We start from the raw sequence: 21,977 nt of genomic DNA on the forward strand, positions 1-21,977 counted from the left end.
ATATGGAGAGAGAACACATGGGGAACAGAGGGGTATAGAAAGAGGACAAACGGGAACAGGGGAGTATAGAGAGAGGACACACTGGGGAACAGAGGGATATAGAGAAGGGCACAGTGGGGAACAGAGGGATATAGAGAGGGAGACACACTGGGGAACAGAGGGATATAGAGAGAGGACACACTGGGGAACGGGGAATATAGAGAGAGGACAAACTGAGGAACAGAGGGATATAGAGAGAGGGCACACTGGGGAACGGGGAATATAGAGAGAGGACAAACTGAGGAACAGAGGGATATAGAGAGAGGACACACTGGGCAACAGAGGGATAGAGAGAGAGGACACACTGCGGAACAGGGGGATACAGAGAGAGGACACTGGGGAACAGAGAAATATAGCGAGTGGACACATTGGGGAACAGAGGGATATAGAGAGAGGACACAATGGGGAACAGAGGGATATAGGGAGAGGACACACCGGGGAACAGGGGGATATAGAGAGAGGACACACTGGGGAACAGGGGGATATAGAGAGAGGACACACTGGGGAACAGAGGGATATAGAGAGAGGACACAATGGGGAACAGGGGGATATAGAGAGAGGACACACTGGGGAACAGAGGGATATAGAGAGAGGACACAATGGGAAACAGGGGGATATAGAGAGGCGACACACTGGGGAACAGAGGGATATCGAGAGAGGACAAACTGAGGAACAGAGGGAGATAGAGAGAGGACACACTAGGGAACAGAGGGATATCAAGAGAGGGATATGGAGAGGACATAATGGGAAACTGAAGGATACAGGGAGAGGACAAACTGGGGAACAGAGGGATATAGAGAGACGACACACCAGAGAACAGATGGATATAGAGAATGGAAACATTAGGAAAACAGAGGTATAGGGAGAGGGCACACTAGTGAACACAGATAAAAAGAGAGCAGACCCATGAGATCAGCAGGATATAGAGAGAAGCTAGGTGGCAACAGAAAAATATTGAGAGAGGACACATTAGGAACGGAGGGTTAAAGAGCGAGGACAAACTGGGAACAAAGGGATACAGAGATAGGACACACTGGGAAACAAGGGAATGTATAAAGTGGACACAATGGGTGACTGAGGAAGATAAAGAGGATAAACTGGGGTACAGATGGATATGGAGAGTAGACACACCAAGGAACAGAGTGATAGAGATGGAAGACACACTGGGAAATAGAGGGATATGGACAGAGAGAGGCACCAGGGAACAGAGGGCTATGGAGAGAGAACACACTGGGGAACAGAGGGATATAGAGAGAGGTCACACTGGGGAACAGAGGGATATAGCGAGAGGACACACTGGGAAACAGAGGGATATAGAGAGAGGACACACCGGGGAAAAGAGGGATATAGAGAGAGGACACACTGGGGATCAGAGGGAGAAAGAGAGAGGACACAATGGGGAGCAGAGTGATATGGAGAGAGGAAAAACGGGGAACAAAGAAATATGGAGAGTACCCACCCCAGGAAACAGAGGGATATGGAGAGAGGACATACTGGGAACAGAGGGATATAGAGAGAAGACACACTGGGGAACAGAGGATATAAAGAGAGAACACACTGGAGAACAGATGCGTGCAGAGAGAGATACACTGGGGAACAGAGGGATATAGAGAGAGGACACACTGGGGGACAGAAGGATACAGATGGAGGACAAATTGGACAACAGAGGGAAACAGAGAGAGGACACACACAAAAACAGATGGATATAGAGATAGGACACACTGTGGAAGAGAGGGTTATAGAGAGAGGAAAAACAGGGGAATAGAGGGAAATAGAGAGGTCGCACTGGAGAACAGGGCTTCAGAGAGAGAACACAAGGGACCAGAATGATTTAGAGAGAGGACACACTGGGAAAAGAGGAATATAGAGAGATGACACAATGGGAAAATGAGGGATATGGAGAGAGGACACTCTGGTGAGCAGAGTGATATCGAGAGAGGACACACTGGAGAACATTTCACCGTATTCCTGCCTAGATTTATATTGACAATTTCTAAATGTCACTTCTGCCTCCCTCCACTGGTGGCACTGCAGGCGGCATCTCCTGGGGCTGGGCTAACAAATGAACTTTCCCCTTTCGACGTAGCCTTGGGCATTGGGGGATGTGGGGAAGGGAGGAGGGAGAGGGGATCTTTTGATAATCCTGAGCATCTCGTTTCGTGCCGTAGTCCGTATTCAGAAACAAACGTTATCAGTGGCAGCAGCCTTGATGCAGCGCAGAGCCCTTTGCTGGCAGATGAAGTGGAAAAGGTAATTACACTTCCTATCATTCCAGCGGCCTGATTTCAAAACAGCACAGTCTTCATCCCCAGCATTATTCGGTTCACCATCAAGCCATTGGCTAAAACTTCAAAATGGGACGAAAAACAATCATTAAAACACCAGAACAATCCTGATCAAAAAAAACAAGTAACTTCCCACAGTCTCACTCCCTCCTGATAGCACTGTATCAATCCCAAACTAATCCCGCTTCCCGACTCTCTCCCCATAGCTCTGGATCAATCCCAAACTAATCCCAATGTATCACTCTCTCTGATAATCCTGTCTCAATTCCAAATTTGTCCCCACTGCCTCTCCACATTCCTGGATCAATTCCAAAGTATTCCCACCATTTGATTCTCTCCCCATAGCACTGTATCAATCCGAAATCTAATGCCACTGCCTGCTCTCCCCATAGCTGTGATTCAATCCCAAACTAAAGCCAATACCCCAATCTCTTCCAATAATCTTCTATCAATCCCAAACTAAACCCATTCCCACTCTCTCTCCATAGCCCTGGACAAATCCCAAATTAATCACTCTGACCCACTCTCTACCCATAGCCCTGTATCAATCCCAAACTACTTCCAATGTCCCGCTCTCGCCCCATAGCACTGTATCAATCCCAAACTAACCCCACAGGCCCACACCCTACCCATAGCCCTGTATCAATCCCAAATCTAAACCACTGCTCCGCCTGATGTGTTGGGTGCTCTGGATCCGTGGAACACATACAGGCCACCAACACTTAAAATAGTACAACACTATTTTATTAAGTTAGGAACTGTTGAACATACTTTCACTGTGGGTTAACACGATGTTAGATTAAACTAAAGACCTATGCCTGTCCTAACCAGTCTATGCACTCAGCACATGGTGAGGATCTGTGCTGTAAGCTGTAAGCTCTGTCCTTCTGAGAGGCTGCATCCCGAATGAGCGGGAACTCTGATGCCCCCTGTCTTTATAGTGCGTGTGCTCTAACTGGTGATTGGCTGCGGTGTTGATTGGTCTTGCTGAGTGTCCATCAGTGTGTCCATCTGCACCATGATATACTGGTGTATATAATGACATCCCCCCTTTTATAAAAGAATGTATGTGTGTGGCAATAAATAATGTATGGTGAGAATGTTCCTAACTACGTGTGGGGTGCGAAGACATATTTACAGGACTACGTACATGAGAACTAAGCTATTTACATGGGAAGGTGCCTGGTGCAGAGAAGCAGTATGCAACAAGAATAACGAGATCAACACCATATACAAACCAGGGAAACGGTCAAACAAAGCAACAAAACAATTCAGAGAGTCTCTCAGTCCGCAAAGTTCATAAATCAAGTCTCTGAGGTGGGCGACAAATTCTGGTTGACCGCCTCAAGGGTGGGTCGAGAGTCGCCGGTTCAGGAGCGGGCTGGACTGCGTCAGAGTCAGGGGGATGCAGAGTGACAGGGAGCTCTGCATAGTCCGTGGCAGGGTCAGCAGGAGGGCGAGGCGACATTGGAGGATCACGTGGCGAGCGTGGAACGAGACGAAGGGCACGTCGATTGCGGCGCAGAATAGAGCCATCCGGTAGACAAACCAGGAACGAGCGGGGGGCCACCTGCCGAAGGACAACAGCGGTTGCAGACCTGCCACCATCCGGAAGATGGACGCGGACGTTGTCATCTGGAGCCAGAGCAGGGAGATCGGCTGCACGGGAGTCATGAGCCGCCTTGTGCTGTGCACGAGACATCTGCATCCGGCAAAGGACTGGAACGTGGTTGAGGTCTGGGACATGGATGGACGGCACTGTCGTCCTCAGGGTGTGACTGATGAGTAACTGGGCTGGCGACAGGCCAGTGGACAGTGGGGCGGAGCGATAGGCCAGCAGGGCAAGGTAGAAATCGGACCCATCATCGGCAGCCTTGCATAGGAGCCGTTTGACTATATGTACTCCTTCTCCGCTTTGCCGTTTGATTGGGGGTACAGGGGACTGGATGTCACATGTAAAATTGTACCGCCTGGCAAAGTTGGACCATTCTTGGCTGGCGAAGCAGGGACCATTGTCCGACATCACCGTGAGCGGGATGCCGTGTCGAGCAAAGGTGTCTTTACAGGCACGGATGACTGCAGACGAGGTGATGTTGTGTAACTGTATCACCTCCGGCTAATTCGAAAAGTAGTCCACGATCAGGACATAGTCTCTACCCAGCGCGTGGAACAGGTCGATGCCCACCTTGGTCCATGGTGACGTGACCAACGCATGGGGCTGCAGGGTCTCACGTGGTTGGGCCGGCTGGAAGCGCTGACAAGCGGGGCAGTTGAGCACTGTGTTGGCTATGTCATCATTAATGCCGGGCCAGTACACTGCCTCTCGGGCCCGTCGGCGGCACTTTTCCACGCCAAGGTGGCCCTCGTGTAGTTGTTCCAGGACGAGCTGGCGCATGCTATGCGGGATGACAATGCGGTCCAGTTTCAGAAGAACCCCGTCTACTACCGCCAGATCATCTCTGACATTATAGAACTGAGGGCATTGGCCCTTGAGCCACCCGTCTGTTAGGTGGTGCATGACACGCTGTAGCAAAGGGTCAGCCGCCGTCTCGCGGTGAATTTGGCACTCCTTTTCTATCTGCGCGTGGCGCTGCTCCATGGGGGTCATCGCATGTGACGCATATGAAACGGGGGCCCATGATGAAGCCTCATCGCGTTGAAGGAGCACTGCCCCAATGCCGGATTGACTGGCATCGGTCACAATTTTGGTCTCCTTTGCTGGATCAAAGAAAGCTAAGACCGGGGCCGTGGTCAGTTTTGCTTTGAGTTTTCTCCATTCGCGCTCGTGGGCAGGGAGCCATTGGAAGTCTGTCGTCTTCCTGACCAGGTACCTGAGAGCCGTGGTATGAGAGGCGAGGTTAGGGATAAACTTCCCTAAAAAATTGACCATGCCCAGAAATCGGAGGACCCGCCTTCTTCTGGTGTTTTCATAGCTGTGATGGCAGCTACCTTGTCCGCAGCCGGCTGCACACCCAATTGGGAGATGTGGTCCCCGAGGAACTCGAGTTCCGTCTGACCAAAAGAGCATTTGGCCCTGTTGAGGTGGAGGCCATGCTCCTGTATACGTCTGAATACGCGCTGGAGGCGACTAACATGCTCCTGCATGGTGGACCAAATGATTGTGTCGTCGACATAGACGCGAACACCTTCCATGCCTTCCATCATTTGTTCCATGATCCTATGGAACACTTCTGATGCAGAGATGATCCCGAAGGGCATCCTGTTGTAGCAATATCTGCCAAAGGGGGTATTAAATTGCTTCACAGCTCCAGGGTCCCAGGTTCGATTCCGGCTTGGGTCACTGTCTGTGCGGAGTCTGTACATCCTCCCCGTGTCTGCGTGGGTTTCCTCCGGGTGCTCCGGTTTCCTCCCACAGTCCAAAGGTGTGCGGGTTAGGTGGATTGGCCATGATAAATTGCCCTTAGTGTCCAAAATTGCCCTTAGTGTTGGGTGGGGTTACTGGGTTATGGGGATAGGGTGGCGGTGTTGACCTTGGGTAGGGTACTCTTTCCAAGAGCCGGTGCAGACTCGATGGGCTGAATGGCCTCCTCCTGCACTGTAAATTCTATGATAATCTATGATAAATGTGCACAGTTTCCTGCTAGATTTATCGAGCTGGATTTGCCAGAATCCTTTTGAGGCGTCGAGTTTGGTGAAGAGCTTGGCGGGAGCTCTTTGCGCTTGGGAATTGGATAATGCTCCCTCCCTAATATTGCGATTTAGATCCTTGGGATCAATGCAAATTCTCAATTCGCCGGAAGGCTTTTTTACACATACCATGGAAATGACCCAGTCGGTCGGTTCCGTGACTTTGGAAATCACTCTTTGGTTCTTGAGGTCCTGCAGCTGCTGCTTGAGGCGGTCCTTAAGGGGTGCTGGGACCCTGTGAGGTGCGTGCACCCACAGGCGTGGCATTCGGTTTTAATAAAATCTTGTAGGTGTATGGGAGCGTGCCCATGCCTTTGAAGATGTCGTGGTGCTGGTTGATAATGGCGTCGAGTTGTGCCCTGAAGTTGGTGTGCTGAAAGGCAGGAGAGAGAGAGTGAACTCTCTGAACTCGGTTCAACAGCTTGCATGCCTGCGCGCCAAGCAGCGAGGCTTTCGAGGAGCCCATGATTTCAAAGGGAAGGATGACTTTGCGTGACCTGTGCGCCACTTCAAGTTGGCACGAGCCGCTGGCAGCAATGGCATTGCCATTATAATCTAATAGTTGGCAGGCTGATGGGAGGATGGCTGGATTGACACAAAGGCTTTGGAGGTCAGACCGCGCAATGAGATTGGCGGAGGCACCAGTGTCCAGACGGAATCGTATTTGGGACCGGTTGACCGTAAGGGTGGCACACCACTCATCGTCCGGATCGATGCTGTATACCAATAGAGGCTGGATTCTTTGCTTCGGGGACACCCTGTTTTTTGTAACGATACCGACTCAAAAAGGCGCCTTCGGGTCCTCGGTGTCAATATCGGGTAGCAGGTCCGAATCGGGCTGGGTGACCGTGGGTTGAATGGCTCGGACATTCCTGCGAGGCTGGCTGGAGCGATACGAATTGGCAGGCTGAGCTGATCTGCATAAAGCAGCATAGTGGCCAAGTTTGCCACATCTCAGGCATTGTCGGGATTTGGCAGGACATTGCTGCTTTAAGTGGGCGGAGCCACAGTTGCCGCACGTTGTAGCGTCAGTACGTTCGCTGCACCACACGCATCGGCGGTGTGGCCGTACGTGGTGCGCGTCTGCACAGTACGTTCATCGACGTCGACGTACCCTCGTTCGGTGCGCACAAGCGCGGGAGTCCGCGAAAAGCGCGCAAAATGGCCGCCCTCATCCAGGCTGAGGCCCTGGAGTTGCTCGATCGCTTGGACCTGTTCTGTCCCGTGGGGACCTTGCCGCGCTGTTTCGGCCGCTTGGATGTGGGAATACCGACTTGTGGCGTTTTCGTGTAGCACGCAGGTCGCGATGGCGGTCGCTAGGGTGAGCTGCTTCACCTTGAGGAGCTGCTGGCGAAGGGGGTCCGACTGAACACCGAAAACAATCTGGTCGCGCATCATGGAGTCAGAGGTGGGCCCGTAATTACAGGACTGCGCAAGGATGTGGAGGTGGGTGAGAAAGGACTGGAAAGGTTCATCCTTACCATGTAAACGCTGTTGGAATACATAGCGCTCGAAACTTTCATTCACCTCTACGCTGCAGTGACTGTCAAACTTGAGGATGACCGTCTTGAATTTTGATTTATCTTCACCATCAGCAAAGGTGAGAGAATTGAAAATGTGGATGGCATGTTCCCCGGCCGTGGATAGGAAGAGAGCGATCTTCCTGGTGTCTGAGGCATCCTCCCGGTCTGTGGCTCCAAGGTAGAGCTGGAAGCGCTGTTTGAATATCTTCCAGTTGTCCCCTAGGTTACCGGTGATGCGGAGCGGCGGTGGCGGGCAGACGCTGTCCATTTTGCAGGATGACGGAATGCTGGTGGAAGGCAGATCACTTGCAGGTAGGTCTCAGAAGTTCTAATATCCCTCAACTCCTGGTATCATGATGCGTTGGGTGCTCTGGGTCCGTGGAACACATACAGACCACCAACACTTAAAATAGTGCAACACTATTTTATTAAGTTAGAAACTGTTGAACATATTTTCACTGTGGGTTAACACGATGTTAGATTAAACTAAAGACCTATGCCTGCCCGAACTAGTCTATGCACTCAGCACATGGTGAAGATCTGTGCTGTAAGCTGTAAACTCTGTCCTTCTGAGAGGCTGTATCCCGAATGAACGGGAACTCTGATGCCCCCTGTCTTTATAGTGAGTGTGCTCTAACTGGTGATTGGCTGCGGCATTGTGTGTGTCCCACTGTGTGTCCATCAGTGTGTGTGTCTGCACCATGATATACTGGTGTATATTATGACACCGCCCTCTCCCCAATAGAACCGTATCAATCCCAAAACTAATCCCACTGTCCCATTCTCTCCTCATAGCCCTGTATCAATCCAAAATTAATCCCAATCCCCCTCTCTCCCTGTAGCCCTGTAACAATCCCAAACTAATCCCAAAATCCCACTGTATCCCCATAGTGCTGGATCAATCCCAAATTAATCCAACTCTCCCACTCACTTCCCATAGCCCTATATCAATCCCAAACCTAATCCCACGCCTATTCTCTCCCCCTAGCCCTTTAATAATCCCAAACAAGTCCGGCAGTCCTTCCCTCTCCCCATAGCCTGTATCAATTCCAAACTAACCCCACAGTTCTATTTCCTACCCATAGCCCTGTATCAATCCGAAACCAAAGCCCACACTGCGCCCTCTCCCTATAGCCGTATATCAATCCCAAACTAACCCCACTGCCCCACTCTTTCCCCATAACCCTGTATCAATCCCCAAAGCAATCCCACTTCCTGCTCTCTATACAGGTACCTGGACCATTCCCAAACTGTTCCCCCCACTCTCTCCCAAAGCCCTGTATCAATCCCAAATTTATCCTACTGATACCCCTCTCCACCCATAGCCCTGTATCAATCCCAAATCTAAACCACTGATCCGCCCTCTCCCTATAGCCATGTATCAATCCCAAATCTAATCCCACTGTCCCACTCTCTCCCCATAGCCCTGTCTCAATCCCAAATTAATCCCACTGCCCCACTCTCTCCCCACAGCCCTGTATCAATCCTAAACTAATCCCACTGTCCCACTCTCTCCCTGTAGTCCAGTGCCAATCCCAAACTAATCCCACTGTCCCACTCTGTCCCCATAGCCCAGTGCCAATCCCAAACTAATCCCACTGTCCCACTCTGTCCCCATAGCCCAGTGCCAATCCCAAACTAATCCCACTGTCCCACTGTCTCCCCATAGCCCTGTATCATTACCACCCTAATCCCACTGTCCCACCCTCTCCCCATAGCCCTGTATTGTTACCACCCTAATCCCACTGTCCCACTGTCTCCCCATAGCCCTGTATCATTACCACCCTAATCCCACTGTCCCACTATCTCCCCAGAGCCATGATCAATCCCTGATCCATGATCCATGATCAATTAGGGGGCAGCACGGTAGCATTGTGGATAGCACAATTGCTTCACAAGCTCCAGGGTCCCAGGTTCGATTCCGGCTTGGGTCACTGTCTGTGCGGAGTCTGCACATCCTCCCAGTGTGTACGTGGGTTTCCTCCGGGTGCTCCGGTTTCCTCCCATAATCCAAAGATGTGTAGGTTAGGTGGATTGGCCATGATAAATTGCCCTAAGTGTCCAAAATTGCCCTTAGTGTTGGGTGGGGTTACAGGGTTATGGGGATAGGGTGGGGGTTTTGACCTTGGGTAGGGTGCTCTTTCCAAGAGCCGGTGCAGACTCGATGGGCCGAATGGCCTCCTTCTGCACTGTAAATTCTATGAAAATCCCAAAATAATCCCACTTTCCCGCTCTCTCCCCATAGCCATGATCAATCCCAAAATAATCCCATTGACTCACCCCATCCCCATAGCCCTGCATCAATACCACCCTAATCCCACTGCCCCACTGTCTCCCCAGAGCCCTGTACCTTTACCACCCTAATCCCACTGCCCCACTGGCTCCCCATAGCCCTGTATCAATCCCAAACGCCCCACTGCCCCACTCTCCCCCCATAGCCCAGTGACAATCCCAAACTAATCCCACTGTCCCTCTCTCTCCCATAGACCAGTGCCAATCCCAAACTAATCCTACTGCCCCACTCTCTCCCCACAGCCCAGTACCAATCCCAAATTAATCCCACTGCCCCACCCTCTCCCCATAGCCCAGTGCCAATCCCAAACTAATCCCACTGTCCCACTCTCTCTGCTTTGCCCTGTATCATTATCACCCTAATCCCACTGCCCCACTCTCTCCCCATAGCCCTGTATCATTACCACCCTAATCCCACTGTCCCACTCTCTCCCCATAGCCCTGTATCAATCCTAAACTCGCCCCACTGCCCCACTCTCTCCCCGTAGCCCAGTGCCAATCCCAACCTAATCCCACTGCCCCACTCTCTCCCCATAGCCCTGTATCATTACCACCCTAATCCCACTGTCCCACTCTCTCCCCATAGCCCTGTATCAATCCCAAACTCGCCCCACTGCCCCACTCTCTCCCCATAGCCCAGTGCCAATCCCAACCTAATCCCACTGCCCCACTCTCTCCCCATAGCCCTGTATCATTACCACCCTAATCCCACTGTCCCACTCTCTCCCCATAGCCCTGTATCAACCCAAAACTCGCCCCACTGCCCCACTCTCTCCCCATAGCCCAGTGCCAATCCCAACCTAATCCCACTGACCCGCTCTCTCCCGATAGCTCTGTATCAATCCCAAACTAATCCCATTGCCCCGCACTCCCTCATATCTTTGTGTCAATTCCCAAATAATCCGACAGCCCCGCTCTCTCCCCATTATCCTGAATCAATCCCAAACTAATCCCACTCCCGCCTTTTCCCCATAGCCCGGTATCAATCCACAACCTAATACCCCTCACCCTTCTCCTCAGAGCCATAGATCAATCCCAAACTAATCCCACTGCCCCGCTCTCTCCCGATTCCCCTGTATCAATCCCAAACCAATCTCATTTCCACGCTCCCTCTCCATAGCCTTGTATCAATCCTCAAACTAATCCAATCCCCACTCTCTCCCATAGCCCTGTATCATCCCAAAGTAATCCCACAGTGCCACTTCTTCCCATAGCCCTGTCTCAATCTCAAACTAAACCCAATGCCCCACTGTCTTCCCATTGCCCTTTATCAATCCCAAACTAATCCCAGAGTCCCACTCACTCCCCACAGCCTTGTATCAATCCCAAACTGATCCCATTGTCCCACTCTGCACCCATAGAACTGTATCAATCCCAAACTAATCCCACTGTCCCACTGTCGCCACATAGCCCTATATCAGTCCCCAAAGCAATCCCACTTCCTGCTCTCTATACAGGTCCCTGGACCAATCCAAAACTAAACCCAGAGTCCCACTCACTCCCCACAGCCTTGTATCAATCCCAAACTAATCCCACTGTCCCACTGTTGCCACATAGCCCGATATCAGTCCCCAAAGCAATCCCACTTCCTGCTCTCTATACAGGTCCCTGGACCAATCCAAAACTGATCCCATTCTCCCAATCTCTCCCAAAGCCCTGTATCAATTCCAAACATTCCACTGTCCCCCCCTCTCCCCCATAGCCCTGTATCAATCTAAAATTAATCCCACTTCCCCTCTCTCCCTGTAGCCCTGTAACAATCCCAAACTAATCCAAAATCCCACTGTCTCCCCATAGTGCTGGATCAATCCCAAACTAATCCAACTCTCCCACTCTCTCCCCATAGCCATATATCTATCCCAAACTAATCCCACTGCTCCGCTCTCTCCCGGTAGCTCTGTATCAATCCCAAACTAATCCCTCTGCCCCGCAATCCCTCATATCTTTGTGTCAATTCCAAAATAATCCAACAGTCCCACTCTCTCCCCATAGTCTTGAATCAATCCCAAACTAATCCCACTCCCGCCTTTCCCTCATCGCTCTGTATAAATCCACAACCTAATACCCCTCACCTTTCTCCTCAGAGCCCTAGATCAATCCCAAACTAATCCCACTGCCCCGCTCTCTCCCCATACCCCTGTATCAATCCCAAACCAATCTCATTTCCATGCTCCCTCTCCATAGCCTTGTATCAATCCTCAAACTAATCCCATCCCCACTCTCTCCCCATAGCCCTGTATCATCCCAAAGTAATGCCACAGTTCCACTTTTTCCCATAGCCCTGGATCAATCTCAAACTAATCCCACTTCCCCACTGTTGTGTTGGGTGTTCCGATATACAAACGAACCAACACGGTTGTATTCTGGATAACAACAACTGTTAACTTCTGGCTGTGGTTTGTACTTTACCAGCTAACCTGTGGACCCAGCCCTAGCACTATCTTAGTGAGGCACTCAGCACATGGTGTATGTCTGAGTGGCACGCTGTGAGCTCTGTGCTCTGAGCTATCTCCTGCTGGAATGAGCGGGAACTGTGGTGTTCCCTGTTTTATAGTGTATGTGCTCTCACTGGTGATTGGCTGCGATGTTGTGTGTGTGTTGATTGGTCCGTCGATCTGTCCATCAGTGTGTGTGTGTGATTGCACCATGATATGTTTATATGGATATCATGACACCCACTTTCTCCCTAGCCCTAGATCAATCCCCAAACTAATCCCACTCCCGCTCCCTCCCCATAGCCCTGGATCAATCACAAACTAATCCCACTGTCCCACTCTCTGCCCATAGCCCTGTCTGAATCCCAAACTAATTCCATTGTCCCACTGTCTCCCAATACGAAGCTGGGACTCACCTCAGTGGGGTCCCATCCACCCAGGTCCAGTTTCCTTCATTCTCTTGATCTGTTAGTCCAATCCAACACGGATATTGTTTGTGAAATTTCTCAGCAAACTTCTGCAGAAGATAAAATGATGGAGTGAGATCAGTTCATTTCAAACTCACACTCAAACTCACAATCATTCACACACTCACTCACACACTCACACTTATGCACATACACACTTACACACCACACACACACTCATAGACACACTTATATACTCACACACACTCATAGGCTTATACACACACTCAGATACTCACTTGTACATTTACTCACTCACAGTCACGCACATACTCACGCTAAAATACACACTTGCACTCACACACACACACTCATTCATACACACCCACTCTCATGCACACTCATGCACACACATATACTCACAAACACTCAACACACACTAACACACACACTCTCGCACACAAAAACACTCATACACACACAGACTCACACTGCCACATGCACACACACAGACACACACACACTCTCACACATACTCGCTCACACACTCCTGCTCACACACACTCACGTTCACGTACTCACATGTAGCACAGTGGTTAGCATTGTTGCTTCGCAGCGCCAGGGACCCGGGTTCAATTCCCGGCTTGGGTCATGTGGTAAACCACTGTGCTCCTATATTAAGGGTTGTACGGTAGAACCTGCACTACAGCTTCACCTGGGCCCCTGCATGCTAGCTCCGCCCAGGAGCCGGGTTATAAATATGCGTGGCCTTCAGCTCGCAGTCATTTTGTCAGCTGCTGTGGGAGGCCACACTTCAGATACTAATAAAGCCTCAGTTTGAATTCAACTTCGTCTCCAGCCAAATTGATCGTGCCTCAATTTATTAGTATCTGATTCAGAAGATGGGCCTCCGGATTAAACCAGATCGACTGCAGCTGGATCCACACGCAAGCGACGCCAGAAAGGACTTCCAGCACGGGCTAGCTTGTTTTGAAGCGTATATCAACGCGGCGCCGACCCCTGTTCCAGAGGCTCAGAAGATTCAAATCTTGTACTCCAGACTCAACTCTAAAATCTTCCCGCTGATCCAGGATGCACCCAATTACACTGACGCTATGACGAGACTCAAAGAGAGTTATGAGCAGAAGACGAACACGCTCTTCGCCAGACACGCGCTCGCAACGCGTACTCAACTACCTGGTGAGTCAATCGAGGACTTCTGGAGAGCCCTAATCCCACTAGTTCGGGACTGTGACTGCCAGGACGTTACAGCTAAGGAGCACTCAGATCTCCTTATGAAGGACGCTTTTGTAACTGGGATTGGGTCCGATGTTATCAGGCAGCGGCTCCTAGAAGGGGCCATGCGCGACCTCGCAGAGACTAAAACACTAGCTTTTTCCATGACAGTCGCTCTGCGCAATGTACAGTCTTACGCCCCTTACCGCGCGGCCCACTCCTCCTACGCTTCTTGGGCCCCACAGGCAGCCGCCCAGCGGGGGCGCTACCCACCCAATAAGCCTGCGCTACGCGCCAGCCGGTGATCTCCGGGGGGCCCCGATGCTATTTTGGGGGCCAACAAAGACACCCCCGCCAATGCTGCCCGGCCCGCGCTGCCCTTTGTAAGGTCTGTGGGAAGAAGGGTCACTCTGCAGCGGTGTGCCAGGCCCGCTCAGCGGCTGCGGTCCCCCCCCCGCTCACAGACAATGGGCGCCGCTATCTTCCCCTCCTCCCCAGGCCATGTGCGAGCAATGGGCGCCGCCATCTTCTCCCCCGCACAACACGTGCGTTTCATGGGCGTCGCCATCTTGCTCCACCCCCCCCCCCCGCCCCCAACGTGCGTTCCATGGGCACCACCATTTTGTGACCCCCCCCAGAACCTCCGGGCGCCACCATCTTGTCCACCCCGCAGCACACGGAGACCAACAGCATTTCAGGACCCCGACGCATCGGCCGCCTCACTACCCGACCGATGATCAACCACGACTCGCATCCATGGCAATCGACCATCCCGACCACACACTCTGACCAACGTATCCACCAGCGTGAAAGTCAACGGCCACGTGACCTCCTGCCTACTGGACTCCGGGAGCACCTAGAGTTTTGTACATCCAAATACGGTAAGGCGCTGCTCCCTTTCGGTACACCCTACCAATCAAAGTATCTCTCTGGCCTCCGGATCCCATCGCGTAGTGATCCGGGGGTACTGCACGGTCACGCTCACAAGGCATAGAGTTCCACGGTTTTCGCCTCTATGTCCTCCCTAACCTCTGCGATGCACTTATCCTTGGCCTGGATTTTCAGTGCAACCTCCAGAGCCTGACCCTTAAATTCGGCAGACCCTTACCACCCCTCACTGTGTGCGGCATCGCGACCCTAAAGGTCGATCCTCCTTCCCTCTTTGCCAATCTAACTCCAGATTGCAAACCCGTTGCCACCAGGAGCAGACGGTACAGCACCCAGGACAAGGCCTTCATCAGGTCCGAGGTCCAGCGGTTGCTTCAGGAGGGAGTCATCGAGGCCAGCAACGGCCCCTGGAGAGCTCAAGTGGTAGTGGTTAAGTCTGGGGAGAAAAATCGAATGGTTGTGGACTACAGCCAGACCATCAACAGGTACACACAGCTCGACGCGTACCCCCTCCCACGCATATCTGACATGGTTAACCAGATTGCACAGTACCGGGTCTTCTCAACGGTGGACATGAAATCCGCTTACCACCAGCTCCCCATCCGTAAATCGGACAGGCCATACACCGCCTTCGAGGCAGACGGCCGGCTATATCACTTCCTTTAGGTCCCCTTCGGCGTCACCAATGGGGTTTCGGTCTTCCAAAGGGAGATGAACCGAATGGTCGACCGGTACGACTTGCGAGCCACGTTTCCGTACCTAGACAATGTGACCATCTGCGGCCATGATCAGCAGGACCACGACGCCAACCTCGCTAAATTTCTCCGCACCGCCACTCTCCTCAACCTCACGTACAACAAGGAGAAGTGTGTGTTCCGTACACTTAGCCATCCTCGGCTACGTGGTCCAGAATGGAGCCCCTAATGGAGCTTCCCCTCCCCCACTGCCCCAAGGTCCTCAAACGCTGCCTGGGGTTCTTCTAGTATTACGCCCAGTGGGTCCCAAACTATGCGGACAAGGCCCGCCCACTCATACAGTCCACCCAGTTTCCCCTGACGGCCGAGGCCCAACAGGCCTTCGCCCGGATCAGAGCTGATATTGCCAAGGCCACAATGCACGCTGTAGATGAGACACTGCCCTTCCAAGTAGAAAGCGACGCATCGGACGTCACCCTTGCCGCCACCCTCAACCAGGCAGGCAGGCCCGTGGCATTCTTTTCCCACACCCTCCATGCCTCCGAAATTTGGCACTCATCCGTCGAAAAGGAGGCCCAGGCTGTCATTGCGGCTGTGCGACATTGGAGGCATTACCTGGCCGGCAGGAGATTCACTCTCCTCACTGACCAACGGTCGGTAGCCTTTATGTTCAACAACACGCAGCGGGTCAAGATCAAAAATGACAAAATCTTGCGGTGGAGAATCGAGCTCTCCACCTATAATTACGAGATTAGGTATCGCCCTGGCAAACTCAACGAGCCCCCAGACCCCCTATCCCGAGGTACATGTGCCAGCGCACTCCGGACCCTGCACGACAGCCTTTGTCACCCAGGGGTCACTCGGTTGTGCCATTTCATTAAGGCACAAAATTTGCCCTGCTCCGTCGAGGAAGTAAGGACGATCACCAAGGACTACCAGGTCTGTGCGGAGTGCAAGCCGCACTTCTACCGGCCAGACCGCGCGTGCCTGGTGAAGGCCTCCCGCCCCTTTGAACGCCTCAGCGTCGATTTCAAAGGCCCCCTCCCCTCCTCCGACCAACACACGTATTTTCTCAGTGTGATCGATGAATACTCCCGTTTTCCCTTCGACATCCCATGCCCCGACATGACGTCTGCCACCGTCATTAAAGCCCTCAATTCTATCTTCACCCTGTTCGGCTTCCCCGCCGACATCCACAGTGACAGGGGATCCTCATTCATGAGTGATGAGCTGCGCCAGTTCCTGCTCAGCAGGGGTATCGCCTCCAGCAGAACGACGAGCTACAACCCCCGGGGAAACGGGCAGGTAGAAAGGGGGAATGGGACGGTATGGAGGGCCGTCCAGCTGGCCCTACGGTCCAGAAATCTCCCGGCCTTCCGCTGGCAAGAGGTCTTCCCTGATGCACTACATTCCATTCGCTCATTACTTTGCACTGCTACTAACAGTACACCGCATGGCCTTCCGTAAACATGTGCGGTTCCACAAGGCGGTTCCGTTGGTGGAAAGGGTGCACCTGCTCCACGCAAACCCACAGTACGCCTACGTGGCATTCCCCGACGGCCACCAGGATACCGTCTCAGGGACCTGGCACCAGCAGGTTCCGCCACCCTCCCCTCCCCCACCGCCCCCATCACCCACCCTAGGACCGTCCGTCCTCCCCCTGCCCACCCCCGTTGATGAAGAGGATTTTGGCACGGTCCCGGAGTCGACTTCGACCACGACAGCACCAACATCGCCGGCTCCACTTCGTCGATCCCAGGGGAAGATCAAGGCGCCGGACCGGCTGAACCTCTGACCGGCCCACTGGATGACATTTTTTTACCGTTCTGTAAATATTAAAGATTGCGAATTGTATATAGTTATCCACCACCCCCGCCGGACTCAATTTTAACAGGGGGTGAATGTGGTAAACCACTGTGTTCCTATATTAAGGGTTGTACGGTAGCACCTGCACTACAGGTTCACCTGGGCCCCTGCATGCTAGCTCCGCCCAGGAGCCGGGTTATAAATATGCGTGGCCTCCAGCTAGCAGCCATTTAGCCAGCTGCTGTAGGAGGCCACACTTCAGATACTAATAAAGCCTCAGTTTGAATTCAACTTCGTCTCCAGCCAAATTGATCGTGCCTTAGGTCACTGTCTGTGCGGAGTCTGCACGTTCTTCCCGTGTCTGTGTGGGTTTCCTCTGGGTGCTCCAGTTTCCTCCCAAAAGTCCTGAAAGACGTGCTGTTAGGTGAATTGGACATTCCGAATTCTCCCTCAGTATACCCGAACAGGCATTGGAATGTGGCGACTAGGGGATTTTCACAGTAACTTCATAGCAGTGTTAGTGTAAACCTACTTGTGACACTAATAAAGATTATCACACACACTCACACTCTCTCACTCACGCTCAAACACACACTCACTCACTCGCACACTCACCCACTCACAACAAAGAACAAAGAACAAAGAAAAGTACAGCACAGGAACAGGCCCTTCGGCCCTCCAAGCCTGTGCCGACCATGCTGCCCGACTAAACTGCAATCTTCTACACTTCCTGGGTCCGTATCCCTCTATTCCCATCCTATTCATGTATTTGTCAAGATGCCCCTTAAATGTCACTATTGTCCCTGCTTCCACCACCTCCTCCGGTAGCGAGTTCCAGGCACCCACTACCCTCTGTGTAAAAAACTTGCCTCATACATCTACTCTAAACCTTGCCCCTCGCACCTTAAACCTATGCCCCCTAGTAATTGACCCCTCTACCCTGGGGAAAAGCCTCTGACTATCCACTCTATCTATGCCCCTCATAATTTTGTAGACCTCTATCAGGTCGCCCCTCAACCTCCGTCGTTCCAGTGAGAACAAACCGAGTTTATTCAACTGCTCCTCATAGCTTATGCCCTCCATACCAGGCAACATTCTGGTAAATCTCTTCTGCACCCTCTCTAAAGCCTCCACATCCTTCTGGTAGTGTGGCGACCAGAATTGAACACTATACTCCAAGTGTCGCCTAACTAAGGTTCTATACAGCTGCAACATGACTTGCCAATTCTTATACTCAATGCCCCGGCCAATGAAGGCAAGCATGCCGTATGCCTTCTTGACTACCTTCTCCACCTGTGTTGCCCCTTTCAGTGACCTGTGGACCTGTACACCTAGATCTCTCCAACTTTCAATACTCTTGAGGGTTCTACCATTCACTGTATATTCCCTACCTGCATTAGACCTTCCAAAATGCATTACCTCACATTTGTCCGGATTAAACTCCATCTGTACCTCTCCGCCCAAGTCTCCAAACAATCTAAATCCTGCTGTATCCTCGGACAGTCCTCATCGCTATCCGCAATTCCACCAACCTTTGTGTCGTCTGCAAATTTACGAATCAGACCAGTTACATTTTTCTCCAAATCATTTATAAATACTACAAACGGCAAAGGTCCCAGCAATGATCCCTGTGGAACACCACTAGTCACAGCCCTCCAATTAGAAAAGCATCCTTCCATTGCTACTCTCTGCCTTCTATGACCTAGCCAGTTCTGTATCCACCTTGCCAGCTCACCCCTGATCCCGTTTGACTTCACCTTTTGTACTAGTCTACCATGAGGGACCTTGTCAAAAGCCTTACTGAAGTCCATATAGACAACATCCACTGCCCTACCTGCATCAATCATCTTAGTGACCTCCCCTTCAACTTTATCAAGTTAGTGAGACACAACCTCCCCTTCACAAAACCATGCTGCCTCTCACTAATACGTCCATTTGCTTCCAAATGGGAGTAGATCCTGTCTCGAAGAATTCTCTCCAGTAATTTCCCTACCACTGACGTAAGGCTCACCGGCCTGTAGTTCCCTGGATTATCCTTGCTACCCTTCTTAAACAGAGGAACAACATTGGCTATTCTCCAGTCCTCCGGGACATCACCTGAAGACAGTGAGGATCCGAAGATTTCTGTCAAGGCCTCAGCAATTTCCTCTCCAGCCTCCTTCAGTATTCTGGGGTAGATCCCAGCAGGCCCTGGGGACTTATAGAATATAGAACATAGAAAAATACAGCACAGAACAGGCCGTTCGGCCCACGATGTTGTGCCGAACTTTTGTCCTAGATTAAGAACAAATTAATCTACACCCCATCTACCTTAATATTTTTCAAGACGCCCAACACCTCGTCTTTTTGGATCTCAATGTGACACAGGCTATCTACACACCCTTCTCCAGACTCAACGTCTACCAATTCCTTCTCTTTGGTGAATACTGATGCAAAGTATTCATTTAGTACCTCGCCTATTTCCTCTGGCTCCACACATAGATTCCCTTGCCTATCCTTCAGTGGGCCAACCCTTTCCCTGGCTACCCTTTTGCTTTTTATGTACGTGTAAAAAGCCTTGGGATTTTCCTTAACCCTATTTGCCAATGACTTTTCGTGACCCCTTCTAGCCCTCCTGACTCCTTGCTTAAGTTCCTTCCTACTTTCCTTATATTCCACACAGGCTTCGTCTGTTCCCAGCCTTTTAGCCCTGACAAATGCCTGCTTTTTCTTTTTGACAAGGCCTACAATATCTCTCGTTATCCAAGGTTCCCGAAGATTGCCGTATTTATCCTTCTTCCTCACAGGAACATCGGTCCTGAACTCCTTTCAACTGACACTTGAAAGCCTCCCACATGGGCAGCACGGTAGCATTGTGGATAGCACAATTGCTTCACAGCTCCAGGGTCCCAGGTTCAATTCTGGCTTGGGTCACTGTGCGGAGTCTGCACATCCTCCTCGTGTGTGCGTGGGTTTCCTCCGGGTGCTCCGGTTTCCTCCCACAGTCCAAAGATGTGCAGGTTAGGTGGATTGGCCATGATAAAATTGCCCTTAGTGTCCAAAATTGCCCTTAGTGTTGGGTGGAGTTACTGGGTTATGGGGATAGGGTGAAGGTGTTGACCTTGGGTAGGGTGCTCTTTCCAAGAGCTGGTGCAGACTCGATGGGCCGAATGGCCTCCTTCTGCACTGTAAATTCTATGATAATCTATGATGTCAGATGTTGATTTACCCTCAAACATCCGCCCCCAATCTAGGTTCTTCAGTTCCCGCCTAATATTGTTATAATTAGCCTTCCCCCAATTTAGCACATTCACCCTAGGACCACTCTTATCCTTGTCCTTCAGCACTTTAAAACTTACTGAATTGTGGTCACTGTTCCCGAAATGCTCCCCTTACTGAAACTCCTACCACCTGGCCGGGCTCATTCCCCAATACCAGGTCCAGTACCGCCCCTTCCCTAGTTGGACTGTCTACATATTGTTTTAAGAAGCCCTCCTGGATGCTCCTTACAAACTCTGCCCCGTCTAAGCCCCTGGCACTAAGTGAAGTCTAAGCCCCTGGCACTAAGTCCCAGTCAATATTGGGGAAGTTGAAGTCTCCCATCACCACAACCCTGTTTTTACTCTTTTCCAAAATCTGTCTACCTATCTGTTCCTCTATCTCCCGCTGGCTGTTGGGAGGCCTGTAGTAAACCCCCAACATTGTGACTGCACCCTTCTTATTCCTGATCTCTACCCATATAGCCTCACTGCCCTCTGAGGTGTCCTCCCGTAGTACAGCTGTGATATCCTCCCTAACCAGTAGCGCAGCTCCTCCACCCCTTTTACATCCCCCTCTATCCAGCCTGAAACATCTAAATCCTGGAATGTTTAGCTGCCAATTCTGCCCTTCCCTCAACCAGGTCTCTGTAATGGCAACAACATCATAGTTCCAAGTACTAATCCAAGCTCTAAGTTCATCTGCCTTACCCGTAACACTTCTTGCATTAAAACATATGCACTTCAGGCCACCAGACCCGCTGTGTTCAGCAACTTCTCCCTGTCTGCTCTGCCTCAGAGCCACACTGTCCCTATTCCCTAGTTCTCCCTCAATGCTCTCACCTTTTGACCTATTGCTCCCGTGCCCACCCCCCTGCCATACTAGTTTAAACCCTCCCGTGTGACACTAGCAAACCTCGCGGCCAGGATATTTATGCCTCTCCAGTTTAGAAGCAACCCATCCTTCTTATATAGGTCACACCTGCCCCGGAAGAGCTCCCAGTGGTCCAGATAACGGAAACCCTCCCTCCTACACCAGCTGTTTAGCCACGTGTTTAGCTGCTCTTTTTTCCTATTTCTAGCCTCACTGGCACGTGGCACAGGGAGTAATCCCGAGATTACAACCCCAGAGGTCCTGTCTTTTAACTTTCTGCCTCGCTCCCTGAACTCCTGCTGCAGGACTTCATGCCCCTACCTGCCTATGTCGTTAGTACCAATATGTACAACGACCTCTGCCTGTTTGCCCTCCCCCTTCAGGATGCCCTCTACCCGTTCGGAGACATCCTACACATGTACTCAGACACTTACACACATTCCCACACATTCCCACTCTTACCCTCTCTCACAGTCCCTCCCCCTCACACTCCCTCCCTATCTCACACCCCTTTTCTCTCTCACACTCTCTCCCTCTCTCACACTCTCCCTCCTTCACACTCTCTCCCTCTCTCACAATCTCTCACTCCCTCACACACTCTCCCTCTTTCACA

At 51.6% G+C, this 21,977-nt stretch overlaps 1 protein-coding gene across 1 annotated transcript in view; it reads right to left on the reverse strand.

Moving 5' to 3' along the window:
• Positions 1-1,990: 1,990 nt before the first annotated feature.
• The window catches only part of LOC140392267 (CD209 antigen-like protein D), a 29,206-nt gene continuing 9,219 nt past the window's right edge, over positions 1,991-21,977 (reverse strand). The window contains exons 3-4 of the mRNA XM_072477584.1: positions 12,639-12,739; positions 1,991-2,386 (exon numbers count right to left, since the gene is read on the reverse strand). Coding sequence (XP_072333685.1) covers positions 2,215-2,386; positions 12,639-12,739 — 273 coding nt within the window. The 3' untranslated portion in view covers positions 1,991-2,214. The remainder of the gene's footprint in view (positions 2,387-12,638; positions 12,740-21,977) is intronic.

This window comes from Scyliorhinus torazame, chromosome 16 (genome assembly GCF_047496885.1).
Source record: "Scyliorhinus torazame isolate Kashiwa2021f chromosome 16, sScyTor2.1, whole genome shotgun sequence".
Taxonomy (NCBI): Eukaryota; Metazoa; Chordata; class Chondrichthyes; order Carcharhiniformes; family Scyliorhinidae; genus Scyliorhinus; species Scyliorhinus torazame.